At 33.3% G+C, this 21,699-nt stretch overlaps 1 protein-coding gene across 1 annotated transcript; it reads left to right on the top strand.

Annotated features, from left to right (window-relative positions):
• Nucleotides 1-9,012: 9,012 nt before the first annotated feature.
• On the top strand, nucleotides 9,013-11,112 carry LOC119997740 (bidirectional sugar transporter SWEET1-like). Its single transcript, XM_038844925.1, has 6 exons — nucleotides 9,013-9,228; nucleotides 9,346-9,382; nucleotides 9,804-9,899; nucleotides 10,163-10,442; nucleotides 10,531-10,650; nucleotides 10,758-11,112. The coding sequence occupies exons 1-6, from the start codon at nucleotides 9,192-9,194 to the stop codon at nucleotides 10,914-10,916; spliced, it is 729 nt and encodes a 242-aa protein (XP_038700853.1). The 5' UTR covers nucleotides 9,013-9,191; the 3' UTR covers nucleotides 10,917-11,112.
• The last annotated feature ends 10,587 nt before the right edge of the window (nucleotides 11,113-21,699 follow it).

Here is a 21,699-nt window from a genome sequence, read left to right as displayed (position 1 = left end):
GTCCAAACTTCCTTTAGGATTCAGGCATAGATTCAAACGCATGTAATAAGATTTGTAAACATTTTTTTAATACTTTTTAAAAAGAAAAAAAAAGACCTAATAGTAAATATTTTGTTTTATGCTAGAGATTATTACTTGCCAAATGTCACCAACTTCATCATTCGATATTTCGATTCGCCACATTATATAGTAACTTGTGACCTACAAATATACTTTGAGAGAGTGGACTAATGGAAGTACGTACGTATTCGGAATTTACATGAACCAAAATTTCGAGATTATACATTATAAGCTTTAGTAAAACGTATAATAGTATTGAAATTATGAAGTATTGTAGAATTGTGGAATTAGAGAATTTGAACACGTAACAAAATTTTCAAATTTCATTTTTGTTTATTTATGTTGCATGAATGAAAGAGCATGCATGACACGTGTCATGAAGAATGAAAAAATAGAAAAACAACTGGCAATGTGCGCCTCACTACTTTGGATGACGATGATGGCTCACCTACAAAGACAAGGAAGGTATAGGTAGACAAATTTGTCTCCAAAATTGGTCTTAAAATGATGTTATACTACAAAGATGGAAGTTATCAAAACGTAGCAAAAACTAGCTCTCTCTTCTTTCTCTTATATTGACATGTCTCTAATATTTGGTGCTATGTCGTTGACCAAGTATTCAAGGATATTCGCATATCTATGTATATGATTGTCTTTCCTTATATATGAGAGGGGCAATTAAGTTATGAGTCTTCTTTTTCCAACTCTAAATCATGACATAACAATTTCAATGTACGTAGTAAGGTATTGAAAGATTGATTTAACATGTGTTGACTGTGTTTGTGCCAAATTAACACAAAGTTCGATTGTGCATGTTTTTCCAGAGATGAGTCGACTGCTGAACAATAAAATTAGGAATACGGACCCATTTTAGGGAAATATATGTGTGTGTGTGTTGTAATTTGAGGAAAAATAATTTAGAAATATCTTTTTTATATAAATAATATGATTTATTAGTTATTTTTATTGTGAGAAAATATTTTTGATTTCTTCAAAATCTTAAGGAGTGATTATCACTTGACCAGCGGATCTTTGTCTAATACATCTACAATCATAGAATAAATCCCTTCCCAGATAACTTTTCTTGCTTGCATTAAGAAGGCCAAGAAAAATACAAGACAATACATTTAAATTCAATCAACAGAATTCCATTTGATGTTACAAATACTATAATTGATTTCATTAATTAACAACTATTATTTGCATGATATTATTTATTTTATACGTGTTACATATATATACCCATCTCTTTTGCATGTATAAAGTATCATTAATTTCCTATGCTACATGCCATCACGTTATAATGATAAATGATAACTATATAACTAAAGTATTTTTTTTACCCATTGATGTAAGTCTATATTAATTTCGAGTACCTTAATTTAATTTTTTTCATAATTTTTCAAGATTTATATATTGTGGGATTTGGTTCAAACATTTTTGGCTGTAGTCATTGAGCTGGAGCGGATGTCGTTGTGCTAGAGCGCACTTGGACAATTCAGTGACCCGGCTGAAGCACTCACACTGACCAGTCACTTGAGCGGAATGCCATGTCTCTCAGACCAGAATGTGAGCGCTCGAACGAGAAATCCTATGCTCTAGATCTTTACTACTCGTTGACGTAGATTATTGTCGAACCAAGTAAATCTCTCTCGTGACTTTTACAGTGCTTGGGTTTGATTATCTTTGATTTGTTTAGATCTTAATATTGGTTTAGTAAGGCTATTATATTGTGTGATTTGTCTATATTTTTTTTATTAGTATCATTATCCATACTTCACCATGTAGTTCTTGCGAATAGAGTTGAAGTCATCCCACTAATTAGGTATTTTATTGAATTTTGAATTCCTTTTGTGATCTTTTTCTGGTGGTCTGGAGTTATCTTCAACAAAAAAAATTCCTTCTTTTTGTTATACGAAGAGAAAGAAATAAAATTAAAGATCGATCAATCGACAATCATTGATAAATGTCTAATAGAATTGCTTTATACACCTAAAAAAGCATGGAACATTCCATGAAACAGTGGCATGCATTATTTTGTTTCTTATCATATCCACTGCATTATATTAGAGAGATAGTCTTTTTAATTAAAAGTCAGAAGAAAAAAAAAAACGTCTCTACATATATTAATTCGTAATCCATTATAAGTGTATGCTTTCAACATCTTCCACATTATATGGGATAAGTACGTACTAAAGATTATGCATATGCATGCGTTTGAAGATGATCATGATGTAGGATTAATTTTGCTATATTTACAATAAAACCACTTAGTAGGACTGAAAATTGTTATGTTGTCAGAATTGCATGAAATTTGACCAAGTGACTCGGGTCAACGTATTTGAACAAGACAAGTTGCTAGGCCTTCAATCCCACCCTAGTTTTGCGAAATTTCAACGTTTAGGGCCTTAAACTGATTGTTTTATGTTTCAGGGGTATTGTAATAATTTTACATTTTACATTTTTCATACTTTTAGGGCTGTAGCCGGCCCTAGAAGTCATTAATTTTGATTTTGAGAAATATATTGAAATCTTAGAGAGTTTTCTTTCAAATCTGGTGGATTCCAATGCTCTATTTGTTGATTAAACGTTGATTTGATCCTTTTTGTTGTATCCGTTTGTGTCAGATCATATATCGTGTTTCATTCAATTAATTTATTATTATTATTAATCACATAATCAAGATAGATATCTATAAAGAGGAATGTGACACGATACACCACTTTGAGACAATGAAGAAAGGATATTACAAAGAAATTGAATTGATCATGATCTCCAACCAAAGTTGTTGTGAATTGATGCAAAGAACAAACGAATTATCGAGAGAGAAATGGAATAAAAGGGTTTTGTTGGGGATACCGAGTCTTAATTGGAGAGTCCATGCGCATAATCGTGCATGTTTGCATACCTCTTTGGCTAAACCTTGAAAATATTAATGTCAATGTTTTTAAAATCCTCCTAACCATTATCCTATACTACAATAATTCTTGCTAACAAAAATATTCATGCAGTGACAATTCCACCTAGAAGGTAATGAGTTACTCCTACAATATGTCCTATATACGAGTAGGTTACATATATATATATACATAATTGTACTTTATTCCAATTCCAAATTTTTATTGTATTAGGTTATGAGCCGATCTATATATATTAATCACTTAACACTCTTTTATTACTTAGTCGATGTAGCATAAATCTCGCATCGATTAGGTAAGTCTCAACCGAGTGATTTATATGGGCAAGTCTATCACCTTAAAATCAACTAGGCATTTTCCTAGGCTTAGTAAGTTGGGCTTAGCCCACTTACTGGGTTTTGGAGGAACAAATTCATGAGGGTAGTATGTTGTAATCACGGGAACCGAAACCCCAAAGCAGACAAATATAGTTGGTTGTTTGGGGTGTGAATTTCTGACATGGTATCGGAGCAATTCTGTCCAAATAGATATAATCTCTACTCCACTTATTGGGTCTGGCATAACGCAGATCATAAGTGTGGGGGAGTATTATTATTCATCAGATAGTGTTCCGTCACACAAACACGAATATGAATTGTGCGAACATTAATTTTTTAAAAATTGCTCTTTTTTTGCATTGCCCCCGCACCATTAACAGAACATTATTTGGTCGCGGCTGCCTGAAATTTTATTTCAAAAGTAAGATTACGTGATAGATATGTATGTTGGTCGTATCATGGAGGTTAATAATGCACTAATTTATAGATACAAATTGGTTTCATGAATATATATGTAAGCATCACCTTATCCTAAAGAGTTAATATGGGTTACATAAAAGCATGTTCTATTTATAAAAAAAGAGAAAGTATGTCTTATTATTTATGCATGCTACGTGTTTGAACCTCCCATGCAGATCACTTTAGCCTAAAATTAAAAAAAAAAAACTTGGATTAATTCTTTCTCCATTTCACTAGATATTAAAAAAAAAGTATTATATTATACAAAAACAAATTTAGTGTTGGTGCGTTTATGGGTCTCACATGGAATTGTTGGCATTATGATCTGCTGCGCAACTCACAAGGCTTGTCAGTCTGTTTTGTGGTAGCTAGTGCAATGTATTGCTCATGCTAGTGCGTTTATGGGTCTTGTATGCATATATATAATTCTCACACAAAAAAAAAAACCCACCTATTGTCACAACAAAAAGGTTATTAAATATAAGGTAGGAGTAAGCACATATTGAAGATAAGTTACATGAAAATCGTTTAAAATGGTATAGACATGTTCAACATAGAGATAGTGGTGTGGCGATGAAGATAAACGAAAGAATTTGTCTAGAAGAGAGTAGGAGGCGGCGAGAAAGACTTTAAAAGATATGACTTGAAGTAATAACAAATGATATGAACTTAATGGGAGTAGATGAATGTATGATCCATGATAAAAATAAATGGAGAAAACGAATACATGTGGTGAATTCCCGTTGATGTTCTTACAAACATGTAACCGACCCCAAACTTGAGTAAAAGATTTTGATGATGATGATGATTCCAAGTAGATCATTAATGGTCCCCGTGGGTTGTTTCTGCATTCGATTTTGAATTGAATTGATCATGCTAGTGCGTTATGGGTCTTGCATACGTTTCATATGGGCGATGTATTAACATATATTTCATGATTTATTTCACATTTGGAGAGACAAAATTGATCCAAATATTCGAGAATTTACGTGAATTCTAACCCAAAACAATTTATGAGCTATAAAATTAAGTATATGCAAGCCCATTAAATCCACACGAAAACTATAAAAAAAAAGTAGGTCTTAGTCCACACACCATGGTAAGTAGAGAAAGAAAGATAATTACCAATAATTGAAATTAAAACCATAGATAGGATTTTTGGTGCAATATTTGCTATATATTATGTAGGTTGCTTTGTATATATTCATATGAGTAGGTGTGACGTGTTATCAATGCTTGGAATTCAAAGATTACCAAGGCAGAACTACCTTCTATGCATGATGGATTGGTAGAACAGAAGCTTATCTGTTTTGCTAAGTAAAGGATAGATTGGACTCTCTCCCACCCCCCAATCTTTGTACTACAAAAAGCACATGTGTAGTGGTTCGAATATATATCATTATAACCCTTTAAAGGGAATGTTTTCATCTTTTTATTCTTTAATTTGATTTGTATGTGTGGTTTGTGCTAACACTTTTTATTATTGCTAAGCAAATATATATATACTTTTCAATCAACAGTATTATTCGGTTCCTTTTCATTGTTTGCATCTTGTACGTGTAAGAATATATGCAAACTATTTAGTGATAGTTTAGTTGCTTATCTCTCTGGACTTAAGGTGTATGATGCTCGAGGTCGGGAGTTCTGACCAACTAGATGTGATATTTCCTTATGTAATCTTGGTTTATTGGTTGTCCCACTTCCGGGACTCTAACCACATGGGTTTTGGCCTAATTTTACATGTTGTGAACTTGGTGCGGGATGATATGGTGGTTTGAAGTTTACGCCCATTCAGTTGTTCGAAAGTCATATTGACCAATTGGGTTAGGTGATTTCTCGGTTATCATAAAAAGTGTTATTAGCTAATTAATTTAATATTCTCAATAATTGTCTCCTCCCTTTTTTCTTGTTGGAAGACAAAAGCACTTTGAATTTTAAATTTGGGAATGGAACTCCTAATTTGCGTATATTTGGAGGACTTTTCCATAAATTGAAAGAGTTTGAATTATGGTTAATCTGCCTAAACCCTATCATTATAAGTTGCTGAATATATATATATCTCATTATCAAAAAAAAAAAACAAATATATATATATATATATATCTCATGTGTTTGCCATGTTAATATTCCTATTAACTAATTTGGATTGTCTTGGAAGCAAACCGATCTTTGACTGATGCAGACACATACATGATACATCTCCTATGTTTTGGGTAACTTACCATATCTATAATGTCTTCCGTCCATGAACATTTTATTATTGTTAGATGTTATTGAATGTTGAAGTAACATATATATATATATATATATATATATATATATATATATATATATATATATATATATATACATACATATATATAGGTGCATATATGGTTAAAGTTTCCCCCATTTTTTCAGTCAATCCTGGAAATATTGTAGCCATTGGTCTAAATTTTAAAAATATGGACATGTGCTTAATTGCTTGTTGAGCTCTAGGTGATAAATAAGGACCAAAATCAAGATCAAAATAACATACCAGGAAAAATTGGAACATAACTTACGATATCATAAAAAGACACCAAGAAACTGGCTTGAAAACTGGTATTAATATACCAGGCAGAAAATGGAAACATATATATATATATATATATATATATATATATATATATATATATATATAACTCACAAATGAAGGGTTTAAAAGTGATTCTACGTAGCTATATATATGTATATGTAACTTGTTCCTTAATAAAGAATAACTCTTCCAACCAGCCACTCCTAGATTTCATGTAACTTACTTTTTAAGTTTGACCAATTGAATATGATATCAATCAAGTTCATTAGGAGACATACAGAATGATTTATTTATAGATATGTTGTGCCAAATGCTCTCGAATATTTCTTTCTTTTATCCCTCTAATTTATTTATTTTAAAATTATTTGTTTTGTATTCAAGAAGAATACTCCATAGTTGATATTTTACAAAAAAAAAAAAACACATTATCGATTATTCTTTTTAGTTGAAAAGAGGCAAAGCTCAAATTGGACTTTATTTTTTCCAGAAAAAGGTGGTGAATGATTTGTTGGACAAAAGTCTCACATCGGTCAATGACCAGGCAAAGTGTCTGTATATAGGAGCAAGCCTCCTCTCCCCTTAATAAGACCTTTTATGGGGAGTTGGATAGGGCCCAAAATTATTTACATCATTGCCCATTGCCAATCTGGATTCCAAATCATGTTTGCTACTCTTGTGTATTAATATTTATATTGGTTTGGCACTGTATCTATATATATATATATATATATATATAGCTACTCCCATACTCTTTTCTTATAATGCACAAATAATTAATGTTATGCTAAGTTGTTAACTAGTGCCTTAAGTGGATATTAAAACTATACAGTGTCAACTCCTTACTTTCACATCCAATAATCGAAAACATGATCAACCGTTAATATCTTGCAAAATTAAGTAATGATTGATAAGACAGCTGGTATCCCGGTTGACGAATTGTACGTACATGATTTCATGTACATCATGTGGGATATGTGGAACCCACGAATTCACTCGAATCATGTGTTGATGTCTGTCCAACTCAGCAATTATGATAATTATTGGGATTTTCATCATTTTCGTGTAAAATTTTCATCGATAATTAATTTCTGATTTTTCAAAAAATACTTTACTTTATAAATTGAAAAAAAGAAGAAGAAGAAGGATGGGTTCCTTCTTTCAAAAAAAAATTCCTATTTTTAGGTATAGTGCATTAAAGATGGGTCCCGCCCAAATGCTTCATATGTAACTGAACACCATCAACCATGTCATAGACTCATATAGTCGTTAATCAGTGCCTTTTTTAAAAATTATTTTTCACCTCATGATCCCAAAACTTGTATGGTATTTCCACTCCCTGAACAGGATAAATGAATGAGTATATTCCATATATTTTAAAATATGAACCAATTTCAGTCAACGCATATATATATATATATAAACTGATGTAGTAAATAATGCTATTTCACTATTTCAGGAAGTTTAGTTTACCCAGATGGTCTTTTGGACTCTTTACACTCAATGTACCATAAACACAACAAAGTGAACAAACTCTAATTGCTCCCTTTGTATGCTTAATCAATCATTCTAGCCGAGAATCTAACGTTGGACTTATTATATTAACATCTCTCTTACATACTATACTAAGCTCGTCAATAGCTAGGGTTTGGTTTCGGAAAATAACCCGTGGATAGGCCTAGCTACTACTTACTACTAATGTGTTTCTAGCTAGAGGATGGATTGTTGCCTCTTAAACAAGTAGTGATCAAGTTGTATGTTCTACCAAACCCTAAGTGATTAGTAAGTGAAGCATTGGCACATTTGAGAGTACAAACCAGATCGAAGCATTTGCTGCCATTAATTTTCTGATGATAAAAGTGTTTGTATTGAATTACGGCCCCCCAACACCAAGATCATAAATTGCTACGTCCAAAAACACGATCACATTTGTGTGTTTCTTTCATCAAAATAGACCAAAAAGGGGACCATATTATGGAGTCCGTCAATCATCACTATTTCGGCAAAAAAAGAACACCGGAGAGAACGAATAAAGTGTTCAACTTTTTTTTGGCAATAGGCTCATGCGGTTTGATGACTCGACTTTAGGCTCGTATCATATATCCAAATATTAAACTTGTATCCTGTCGTTCTTGCTTACGAAAAAAAATCAAACCTTCCACCCAATGGTGCAGAAACATACGTACACGGTACAACAGCTTCAATAGTACTGTGACCTTCTTTGCACCAATTCAGCCAAAACTCACACTTTGTATTATCTCATAAACGAACAAATCCAAAAGGAGTGAAAAAGCAAACAACTTGAATCTTGAATCCCCAAAATGAACATCATCATCATTATCATCCGAGCCTTTATCCCAAAAATTTAAGATCGGCGTCTATCTATGAGAACATGATCGAATATAATCCCCAAAATGAACAGCATTGTAAAAATATAGAAAGTTAGAAGGAAAAAAAGAAGAAGCCCTTTTCTCAATTTCTTTTTTTACCGTATCACATGTCACACTCACCCTCCATACGTACAATGTCAGTTAGCGAGCAGTTTCAGGAATCACACACAGAGAAATTGACAGTTTTCCTTACTAAAGCCTAGGCTATACGGATAAGAACGAAATCAAGAATTTACAGTCTATGAGTGTGTGTTTGTGTATATAAACTATAAAGGGCAGTCATTTTTATTTGGGTGTTTGTCTGTTGTTGCCTATATAAACCGCTCCCTCTTGCTTGTTCTTCTCATTCATTGCCACTTACGATTTAATGCAAAGGCGCGTGTGCCATTCTCTCAAAGCAAGTTCTGGTTCTTTTAAAGGGGAAAAACTTCCTTCTCTCTAGAGTTCTTGATTAGATAAGATTGAAAGAAATTGTTGGAAGAAGATACTAGTAATGGAGGATATCGCGCGTTTATTGATTGGAATCTTTGGTGGGTTTTTGATTTCTTTTCTCTTCAATTTTCTTTGCTTCTGAGGAGTGATATGGGTGTGCTCTGTTTCTTGGTTTTTTTGGGGCTCTGATGGCCGCTCTGTTTTTGTTTGTGCAGGAAATGCAAGTGCTCTCTTTCTGTTCTTGGCACCCACGTATGTTCCGTGAAAACACAATTTCTCTGGCTTTTTCCCTGTGATTTCTTGAGATTCCATCTCGGTTTTTTGAGATTCTCCACGTTTACAAGTTCTCTTCAAAATTTTCTTGATCATGCACTATCAAAGAGAAACTGTAGATAAATATAATTCTTCCTAGTGCCCACGTATGTTCCTTGAAAAAACAATTTTTGTAGCTTTTTTCATCGTGATTTCTTGAAATTCCATCTAGGTTTTTGACATTTCTCTCCGTTTACTATTTTTCTGCAAAATGGGTCTAAGAAAACCCACGAAAAAATTTTCTTGCTCACACGCCACTAATTCATTCCCCTTTGTCCATCTCAAGAAAAACTGAAAATGGAAGTTACTACTATTCTTTTGTTGAATCTTTTTGAGAATTTTGAGTTGTATTTTGTTTCAGAATTACGTTTAAGAGGATCATAAGAAGCAAATCAACGGAGCAATTCTCTGGAATCCCATACGTGATGACCTTGCTCAACTGTCTCCTTTCTGCGTGGTTAGTTTCGCTTTGTTCTGACTACGTTTCTTTACTTTTACCTTTTTAACCCTCCATTTGGTCTTTTATTACTTGCAAAAGTAGTCATAAAATTCAGAGTTTGCGAAAACAGCCAAAGAATTTGGCTCTCCGGGTGCCTGCAACTGTTATGATCTGATCTCTACGCCACCAAATTTCTTCAATTGTTCTTGAAGTTGTGATTTCTTTGTGGAATCAAAGATGGGATTTCATTCGTTCACGTTTTGATAAATTGGGGCATGCAGGTACGGTCTTCCATTTGTGTCAAAAGGCAACATCTTGGTTGCCATAATCAATGGCACAGGAGCAGCCATTGAAATCATATATGTGCTTCTCTTCATCTTCTATGCACCAAAGAAGGAGAAAGCCAAAATCCTTGGACTTTTCACAGCAGTACTCGCTGTGTTCTCGGCCGTGGCGTTGATCTCATTGTTTGTCTTGCATGGCAAGACCAGGAAGCTCTCCTGTGGATTTGCTGCCACGGTTTTCTCAATCATCATGTACGGCTCACCTCTGTCAATCATAGTAAGTCTCATACCCACCAAAACCCATAAATCAATTCTTCTTCTTTTCTTCCTCAAATTGAGATTATAACATATGGATTTTATTGCAGAGGATGGTGATTAAGACCAAGAGTGTGGAGTACATGCCTTTCTTTTTGTCACTGTTTGTGTTCTTGTGTGGCACTTCATGGTTTGTGTTTGGACTACTTGGTGGCGACCCATTTGTTGCTGTAAGTTCAATTTCCTCCATTTCTTCCAATCCCAAGAAGTTTAATCAATCTTGAGATGTTTCAGTGAAATGGGTATTTGGGTTTGTCTGTTTGTTTGTGTTTTGCAGGTGCCGAATGGATTCGGGTCGGGTCTCGGTGCGATCCAGTTGATTCTATATGCGATTTACCGGAACAACAAAAAGGCCACCATTGATGAGTCTCTGGAAGAGATGAAACTTCCAAAGGAGAAGCAGTGCTCACGAAATGGTGGTGATGAGCAAGTGTAACCAGTGTTGGTGTAATGGTGTGTGTTACGTGTCTGCGTTTCGAGCAGCTTGTGTGAGTCATAAAAGAAGAATCTTTGCAAAAGTTTCTGGTTTTCAGGGCCCAAAGAGGCTTACGTTTGCACTTAATTTCTCTGTGTACGTGGTGTAATTTTGTTTTCAAGTTAATGACAATGGCGGACGCTTCTCCACTTTAATATGTCATCTGTGTTCGGAAATTGTGTGGTTAAAAAATCAACAGTTACGAATCCCACATTGATTAGATGTGGGAGTTTCATCCGCTTGTTTAATCTCTTAACATCTTAGAGGCCATTTAGGATGGGGTGTCGGGGCTCTGCTGTTACAGCAGGCCCCGCTGTAATAGTAATTTAAGACAAAAAAAAAATTTATTTTATTTTGAAAAAATTATAGATGTATAGTTTATGGTCTAACTAATCCAACGATATATTTTTTGTTCAAAACAAAAATCATATGCTACATGAAAAATGCTTAACAATTTTAGACCGTCGGATATAAACTCAAAACATTTGATGTCTGGATCAAGATGAATTTGATTTTTGTTTCAAATAAAAAATATATCGTTTGGTTCGTTAGATCATAAACTACACATTTATAATTTTTTCAAAATAAAATAAAAAAATTTTGTCATCCAAAACATCTACAGCGGGGTCTGTTGTAGTAAAAACTACAGCAGACCCTGCCACCCTTTAGGATGAGCTTTTGGGCTAATATGAGACAATATTTTAAGTGTTGTTGGACCTAACATTTCTCCCATATCCATTCTTCAAATCATCACACAAAAAATGAGCGTGGAACTAATAAATTATATTGAGACGCTTTAATATCAAAACAATATCACTTTGATCGGCCTTAAAAAAAATTGCAATACTTCCTGATAAAAATTTTTTATGGTTGTTTACAACTTCTTGAAATTATATTATCAATAAATATTCATATTGATGTTTGGTTTCATAAAATAATAAAAAATATTAAAATAAATACATATTAAAGTTGATGAAAAATAAAAAAATCATATGTAATATGAAATAATATCTATTGAAGTTGTGCTCAATCAAATTTAAGGAATATATAAATCATCTAACTTAATTTTAATGATTTGAGTTTTGAGAGACGGCTTGCTTCTCTATATTAGTTTCACTCAGAGTCCAAAACTATCGGACTCCACTAAAATAGTATGCTGGAGTCAAAAAGAACCACTCAAAAAGATGTGCTTTAATTTATTGTATCAGTGAAAACGTCACTCCTATGTATTCCATATTTTTTGGGCACTAATTTTCTCAGTTGGTCCAACGAATTTGTCACTACAGTAATTTGTGATTACAATAACCTCTCCGTCGTGAAACAACAAACACATGTAAAGTAATGTCAGGATTGATTTATACGTGTCAAATATTGAGTGCGTCATGCGCACCACGTCATCACGATGATGTGGTGTGCTGATACCACTGAATATTTTCTCTTCTTGTTATGGATTAGTCCACATCATTTGGCTTGACATGCATAACTCATGCTGTATTTTTTTTAAGCCAAAGAAAAAACTTACAAATACACTTAACATTATTTATAAAAATTAAAAAAAAAAGATTTGGATTGGGCTACAGCTCAGTGCAGCCAGGCACAATCTCTGCCCTTCATGTCAAATCTTGTTAATTAATCAGGATGGTTAGAGTTTGGGCCGATTAAAATAAAAATTAAGATAATAATCACAATTACTGTTAGTTGTGTGGTTGATGTCATCAAATAAATGGTACTAAGGATACGTTTGTTTTAAGGACCATGCTTTTTCTTGTTTTCTAAAAGAAAAAACTTAGTGAGAAGTAAAAATTTTGAAGGAAAGAAGTGGAGGAAAAAAATTTGTCTAATCTATTTTGAGGAGAACAAGTAAATTTTAGTCCAACGTAACAAAATTGTCTATATATATATATATATATATATATATATTAGCCCATTTTTAACCTAGTCGACCAAGGCTCCCTTTGTTTCAAGTAAAATCAAACTTTTTTGAAAATATATAGTTTTCATAAGGGAAAATAATTAGTTTTTCAAAACATAATGTATGAAAATATATATGCACCAGCCCTTTTGATCATTTCTTCACATGTACCACTAGTAGCATTCAAGTGATGCCTTTTGATTTCACATGTTTCAGCCTGTAGTTTGTGAATCGGCATAAAATAAGAAATGATCTCTCCAACGCATAAATGATTGGGAAAAAGAAAAACTATTTGAAACAAATACGCAAAGGCGGAAACTATGAGTTTTTCAACAATTTAGGGTCTGTTTAGTATCACTTTTGTTTCTTGTTTCTTGTTTTAGTTTTTAAAAAATAGAAAACAAAAACAAAAAAAATATTGTTTGTTTGTATTTTCTGTTTTGATTTTATGACCAAAAACAAACTTTCAAAACTTTTGAAAAAAAAAAAAAAGTTTTTAAAAGTTTTGGAAACAATATTTTTTGTTTTTGTTTTTTATTTTTTGAAAACTAAAACAAAAAACAAAAGTGATACCAAACAGACCCTTAGCTTTGCTTGAAACAAAACGAAACATAAGTGTGTTGTTTAATTTAGCTTTGAACTTCCAGATGATGATTAAGGCTATGCTTAGCATGAGGGTTAAGAAATATTTTATTAGAAAAATAAATATTTTAGTATCGAAATCCTTCCAAACACTTGTCGTTCCTATTCTCATGAACCCTCTAAGCAAATATAACCTTAGGGTAAGTTCGGGAGGAAGATTTGCAATGGTTGGGTAGGGGATGGTTCGAAAGGATTCCCATAAAAATACATATAAATTCTATTATAACCAGCATGAATCATCCACTTCCCAACCAACGTTAAACATTTCTCCCAAATTAACTTAGCCCGAGCTTGTTAGTAGTGGAGAGATGTTGGGGCTCTGCAACAGAAATAAAAATAAAATTAATATGAAAAATCTATGTAATGTTTTTGACTTATATCCAATGATTTAGAATTATTATGCAATTTTTATGTTGAATTTGATTTTTATTTTGAAAAACAAATATATGATTGCATTAGTAAAACGATGAAAACATAAATATAATTTTCAAATTTTTTTAAAAAAAATGTAAGTCTTATAAACCTAGAGCGGAGGCTGCTGTAAGAAATTTATAGCAGCCCCCTGTCATCCTTAGTGGAGTGACTAACAAGCATGATCATGATCATCATGCCCCCTTATTCAATTAGATCAAAAGTGGGAAATGATTATTCCTTGTCCAACCTCGAGTGGGTTTCACTGTTCTATGCCTTATATATATATATATATGATTATTCCTTATATATGTACATGAATTCAGTACTAATATATATATATATATTTAATTCCATTTACCACTAATAACTTGGGCAACCAATATTGCCTCTTAATTAGCAACCATTGTCAATGAAAGCGAAATGGGTTCAATGATCTTGCATGTGCATGTTCTGAGTGCTTAGAGAGATGGGTTTTGGAAATTGCAAACTCTTACAAGTGTCTGGAGCTTAATTGAATCGTTTTAATGTCATATTGAAATGAAAAATGTGGTAATTAAAGCAGATTCTCTTCTTTTGGAGAATCTTGGACAGGGAAAGTCAATGTATTGTGGATATATCATATATATATAAACGGTCCCAAATTGGAACCCACTAGCAAAGAACAATATTATGTATTGGCAGGTAGTGTGGTCTATTAGCAAAACAGGCTTTTAATTTGCATGCATGCATGCGAATGCCTGAGCTGATAAACTGGCCAAATGACCCGCTCCGAGTCTTAAAACGGAACGACGCATTCCTCATTAAGGATGGCAAAAAAAAATCGGCTCAGATCGGTTTTGAGTTGGACAACGGTCGACACATGTTTACGAAATGTTTATATGTCCGAACTACTTCTTGGACAGTGGCCACGACCCTCAGAGCCATTACTTTGGGCTCTAATGCCAGTTTAATCGGTTTCGTTTGTTTACTGTTCAATCCATATGTTTAAAAAACTATTAGTGTTATAATAATCCCTAACTCATTTAAGTAACATGACATTTAATTACTTTTTAAGAGGGCCCCCTGTTTTAGAGTTCATCTAGGATCCCCGAAAACTCAGGTAGACCATTGTTAGTTTTCATATAGAACATCACTTCACATTAATTATTTGTCTAGATTCCAACATAGTTTTCTATAATCTTCATTTTTATGCATCATGATTTTTTGAACAACCAATTTTTTATTTTTTTTTTTGGTGCTTGTGATATGTGTCTACATAAACAAGGTATTCGTAGATCTTTGGTGTTCTTATGATTGAATTTAATTTCATATCAAAATTAATGAAACTAGATAAAATTAGGGGACAAGAATAAAAGGCTTACCTCTTGATGGCCTATCAATTTTTGGTGATTGTGATAACATATGCATTCTTTACATTCGCCAGGACCCTAGCTTTAATTTGAATATATTCACTACGAAAATATTCTTTTTATTTATGAATAAGAATGAAATATAATCAAAGTTGTATATCAAATCATGATCAAATAAGCGAAGGAGAAAATTGAGCTAATGAATCGTTTTTTATGATATGGAGGAATCCAGTTACGTATTTCAATTCGATCTGTTGAAATTAGAACATTCGCAGACAACACAGATAATAGAGCAAAGGTAAATAGAACAATCAAAATAAAGAGAAAGAAGAAGAACATGATAGGTTTACGTGTTGAAAGAGAGCTTGAGGAAGCTTAGTGGCTTGTTTATCTTGTGTGAGGTGAGTTCTTTTCCCAGTTTTCTTCTCCATTTTGTCTCTAGAGCACTTAAAAGAACAAGATGGCACCTAAAGCAAGCTCGTTCTCTTTGTATTGAGTAGTCTCTCAGTTTGTAAATCTTCTCCTTATAGTGAAATTGGATCTCTACGGTCCATGGACGTAGGATCACGTAAAGTTCGCCTCTTTTCATTATTGCTTTGATTCTTTGCATATTTAGCTTTTGGGTGTTTAATTTCGTCAATCCATTTGATGCTTTGTCTGTGAGTATTGGGATTTATCACAACAAATAAGAACTCTAACCGTGAATCATTAGATGCCAAACAATGCCTTCTGAGCCCTGGCTTTTGTCATGATTAATCTATAACAATTAACAAACAAAATTTTAAAAGATCATCGTCAAAATCATATTTGGAGTACCATTGTGGAAGCTTTTAGGTTCATTTGTCAAGTTCTGGAATGGCAGGCATATTGTCTAGGGTTTTAGCTAGCTAGGTAGCCATTGAAGTTGATCATGGGCCAAGCTAATTCAGTGCATATGTGTTGTTGTTGCCATTGTCGACATGTTTTGGGCCGGGGCAGACGGTGACAATTCATTTTTCTGTTTGGCCCATTTCTTTATATTAGCTTAATTAGTTTTATATATATTATAGTTTGGTCGTTGTTTTTTTTTTTTATCAATCTTCAAAGCATGATCATTCCTTGCTCAAGTTTAAGGGTGAATTTGTTTGGAGGATTAAGGTTCTCTTTAATGATATTTGAATTGTAGAATAAAGAGTTAAGTCGAGTGAATGAGGGGAAAACTTTCCAGTCACTCGACTCTACAAATCAACATTTTGTAAAACCCCAAAATACAATATACCAACAAAACTAGGACTGTTCAAAAAAAAAATCGTGTCAAACCGAACTGATCGATTGGTCAGTTATTATCAAATACCATATATTAGTGAGGGTCGATCGAACACCGACAATAATTGACCGTTCGGTCGGTTAAATTTTTGTCAAAAAATTGAAAAAAAAAAAAAACATACCGGGACACCCTAATCAAAAGGACTAAAATTCACATACTCTCAAGTATAAAAGCCTAGCAACATTTTAAATTGAACTTCAATTCGATTGAGCTTTCTTTATCCAAGTATATGCAAATCTGAATTCAAATGAAATGCCAATGTTTTCATGTTGAATAAAAATCAATGTTTGACCTTGAATTCAAAATTCTTAATGAAATCCAATAACAAATTAGAATTTGGCAAAGTCAATTTAAGTGGAATTTAAACGATTTTAAACTCAAATTTTTCATAAGATTTTGAATCTATTTATTATTTTTTTCGATTTCATTAAAAGGAAAATAGAGAGTCTGGGAGAAGATCATTTGAATATAATAGAATGGGATATACCCAAGTGGACCTCAAATGACATATTACTATATTTAGAGAGGCAAGAGAGAATCTTCTTTTATAAGTTCAGGTCCGTCCAACTGTCAACTTGCTGCGCTTGATATTACCTTTAACCGGCCGTTATGCCTTTTTGTCCTCTTAAAATAACGGTGTTCCTTCCGTCAAATGACACGCAATCACGTCACTCCATCCATCAACATCCATTCCCATGCAATGCATACATACATACATACATATCAATGACAATGGCATGCATGTACATGTCATTCATATACAAAGCATTTGAAAAACTTTTAAAGATTATTAATCATGATTAGGGTTTTCTTTTGTAGTAGTAGTTCTAACGTCGCCGCTTACGTAAGAATTTCAGAACTTACAATTACGAGTTTACCCTTGTATTTTCATAAATAAACAAATATGAGCCATTTATGATTTATCATATTTTAACTTTGACGAGGAGAATCATGGGGTCTTTTAGTCCATCTAAATCTTGAATACTTCTCAAAATATATTGACGAGTCATGAGATGATAAAATATGCAGAAAAAAAGTTCATTGCCATTAAATTGATACTTGTTTTCAAGGGATTTTAGGTACGTACTCCGAATTTTCCAAACAAATTAAAAACGAAAAAGTATAAAAAACAAACATATCAAACATATTCTTAGATCTTTTACACCTAAGCTATATACTACGGGAATTAATGGGACCAACAAATGACAAACCAATGGGAATAGAAATGAAGTAAATGAAGGGTGGTGATTTTGAGATCAAAGGTTTCTCTGGAAGGTAAAGATTTTTTTTTTAAAATACCGTTGAGAATTGAAATATATTTTCCATTATAATCGCACTTTGGACACACATATGTTTAATACTATCAATTGCCAACCAAGTCACATTTTGTTGATAGAAGGTAATTTCTTATACACATGGTCCATGAGAAGCGATTGAAAAGCCTTTGATCTCATCAAAGAAAGAAGAAGAGAAAAGACCATACTTTGAAGAATAATTTGATTGCATGTAACCCTAATTTTCATATTTTTTGGCCTTCTCGTTATGATTAAATCTAGAGCATTTAAATTCCAAAGTCATCAAATATAGCTCAATATGTTGGAAATGTCAACCCATCAAACATAGCTCAATATTATTATTATTATAACCACATTAGAGAGTAGCCACAACAACTTTTAGTAGAAAGCCAATGTCGTTTTGACTGATCACAACTTGGTCTTCAGATTTCAGTCTTCAATAATCATATTATATTATGGCCTAATTTTATTTTATTTATTTGGATTGCAATAGTGGCCGACCTTATAGTTAAGCATGAGTTGTACAATGGCATGCCCCCTCTACGCATGATCTGGAGGTTCTTTTGCTGTTCACTCGAAATACACTATTTTATTGAGATATTTTCTCCCCATCAGGGATATTTTTGGAATTTCATGCACTCAGCATGGATATGGTTGAAGTATATCATGATTGGAAATGATTCTAATTGATAGAAACCCATTGCACTGTTAAGTTGAAGTTTCGTCATTTCGTTCGTGTAGTTGGGTTTCATGTTGTGGCTCGCATCTCTCCTGCATTTACAATCAATTGGGTGATAGTTTTATCGGTGAATTTTTATGAGGTTAAACAAAATGGATTTGGGATGTTTGAAATTCGATTTCCATTAGGAATGATATTATTGTGACCACGCATTAGGTTTCGGACAAACTTATCATATCGTTAGGTAATAAACTTTTATACTTGCGGGTCAGACGATACAAGTTTAGGTTTATAGTATATGCCTAAATTGCAAACTCGTATGATGTCGTTCTCGATTATATAAAAAAAATATCTTTTGTGTTTGCTTCTACGTGTCATGTACATGGAGCTTATACATTGTGTAACTACTCACACTTGTGACTTGTCCATTAGAGAACAATACCACACAACTACACAAGATCATTTCGTGGAATAATTATATATTTAAAAATATTCCTTATTATTATTGTTATTTATGAGATAAATTGAACATTATAAAATATCTTATAATATTTTTGAAGAAAAAAAGTTTTTTTTTTGTTTCCAAGATATCCCTAGACAAGCGCAGGACTAATCATCGGAGGTACAATCGGACGCCAAAGGCGGGGACCTCTCCCAATAAGGTTTTCTGCATCCATAAGGACTCGAACCCAAGATCTTACTTAAGCGACCAAAGCCCCTTACCACTCAAACCAATATTCATTGGTGAAAAAAAGGTTATTCATGTTGGGGTCAGATAATATTCTGGTATTTAATAAAGCCTGGATAAAAATTTATTTTATAACAAAATCAACGTTCTAAAATTCTGGTATGTGTGATATCAATTCTAGTTAGTGACCCGCTAACATTGCACTTTTAGTAAAGTGCAAACTGCAAACAGGTTAAAAAGAGTCAATGGAGCTAGGACCATTCAACGGCCGTGATTGAGACCCTCAAACGAACAAACGAAGACTCTGTACAAATTCTAGGTGATTAGAGGAGTAGTCTGTAAGTGATTATTTATTCATCTAGATGTGATTAAACATTGGTTTATATATACATATACTCATTCTCCGGTGCGGGATCCATCTAAGATCATTTATTTTGATATAAGTGCAGGTCAACACGTTAATGGTGTTACATGAATTCCGCACTAGAACACAACTCTATACCTTTCACACAATAAATTTTGAACGAAGTAGGCTTGCCAGGCCCAGTAAAAAAGAAATGGACCTTGACAGTAGTGGTAAAAATTGTCTGAAAGGCCTGATGGCAGAGGCCCAATTTGAAAGAAAAGGTGCATAAAAACACAAAGCCTCGTGGATTTTTGCAAGAAAGATCAAGTCAATGGGTTATGGGAATCAACATTTGAAAGAAAAAAAGTTGTTGAGACAATGATTAAAGACCACGATAAAATTGTTAGAAGAGAGAGAGATGAGATAACGGAAACCCCTACAATGGTCATTCATCTTTTTGGGATCATTCATCTAAGGGTTGTTATGAGTAACACTCCCTCTCGAGTTGTTATCAGTACTCTGATTTATAGTGCTAGTCATTTTTTTTTAATTTGAGAAGTTGTTTCTCACTGACGACGATGCCAAACTGATGACATTCAAAATTGTCGTTGATCTTGGTGACATATAAGGTGGTAGATTGACATTGGATAATTTCATAGTTACTGTTGAGGATGGCTTGCATAGTAGAATACGTGAGCTAAAAAGAATCCGAGGGTGTGCTCAGGGGACTTCTCCGACGTTTAAGTTAGTAAGCTAACAACTGGGGAGTGCTCAGTACTATGAACTCTCTCTAGTAGCAAGTAAAGTGCATGGTTCATGATCATTTACCTATAATGAGAGGTTCCTTTTTATATGAGCTGAGAGAGTCTTAATTTTGGTAATAATAGATATATTCTTGTTGATCTCATGCGGATTTATATAGCGAACATATTTACAAATGACAATCATGAGCATATTGTTGTTGTTCTATGTACGATAGTATATGACCATTTCCATTTCAGAAGTTTTTTTTTAAAAAAATTATTGTCGAGAAATATTTTTAATAGTTGATGAACGCGACATCAAAGAAGAGTTCAATTTTGGTTATACTTATATATGGTTGCACACTCTCCACATGAAAAGTGAAATAAAATATTAGGTGATTATAGTAATGTGGAATATGTGCCGAACATTACCTTTACCTCTAATGAACATATATTGGGTGAATTCAATCTTCAAGCATGCAAAAATCTAGTGATTCACACGTTAGCCGTTGAGACGACTGACACAACGGCAAGCCTCTGTAAATTTTACAATAACAAAGGGAGAAGGTGACCCTTCGTGACCCGAGTACATTTCGACGCTTAAGTTAGTATCGAACTTAGCGAGTTTAGTAATAGTGAAATGAACAAAAGTCTTGCGTACCTTGGGTCAACCTCAGTCTTTATATAGAATAAAGTCTTTCCTTGACTCTTGACTGTTAATATTATTCGTTCACAGGATGTCGTGATAAGATCAAATGTTTTGATCTTCATCTCTTGGTGTCCTTAGACATTAGCTTGAGCGTAGTTGGGATATACCTTGAGAGGTGAGAATTATCTTCTCACAACTCTTTATTCCTAACATAACTTCTAGGAAGCTGCAATAGGTAACTTTCTCTACCTAATGTCACCTGTTATGCTAGTTATCTAATGCCACCCGTCATGCTGACTTGACATGACTCATTTTACTTATAGCTACAGATAAAGCATGAGCTTGAATCACTAATAGAGTCAAAATATACACAAATATGTTGTCAAAAATATTACACGAATGATTAGCCAGTTGATATGAACACCGACGTGTTAATTAGGGCATCAATTGCATTTCTAAGCAACTCCCACACTTTAGAATCACGATATTAGGAGTCTACCAATGATCATATTCTAATCTATGCCCAAAACATAGTGTACCATGATAGGGACTACAAAATCACACACACAAACATAATCCTCCGAAAGTGGATCCAAATCCAATCAATGGGAGGAGCAATTTAGTAAATAACTCCCCGTGAAGGGTCATTCTAGTAAGATGACATGCCATGCATAATGTCATGCATAATGCCATGTCATGACACAAGAGCATAGTGCATCTC

This window comes from Tripterygium wilfordii, chromosome 4 (genome assembly GCF_013401445.1).
Source record: "Tripterygium wilfordii isolate XIE 37 chromosome 4, ASM1340144v1, whole genome shotgun sequence".
Lineage (NCBI taxonomy): Eukaryota > Viridiplantae > Streptophyta > Magnoliopsida > Celastrales > Celastraceae > Tripterygium > Tripterygium wilfordii.
This window is presented reverse-complemented; position numbering and strand designations above follow the sequence as displayed.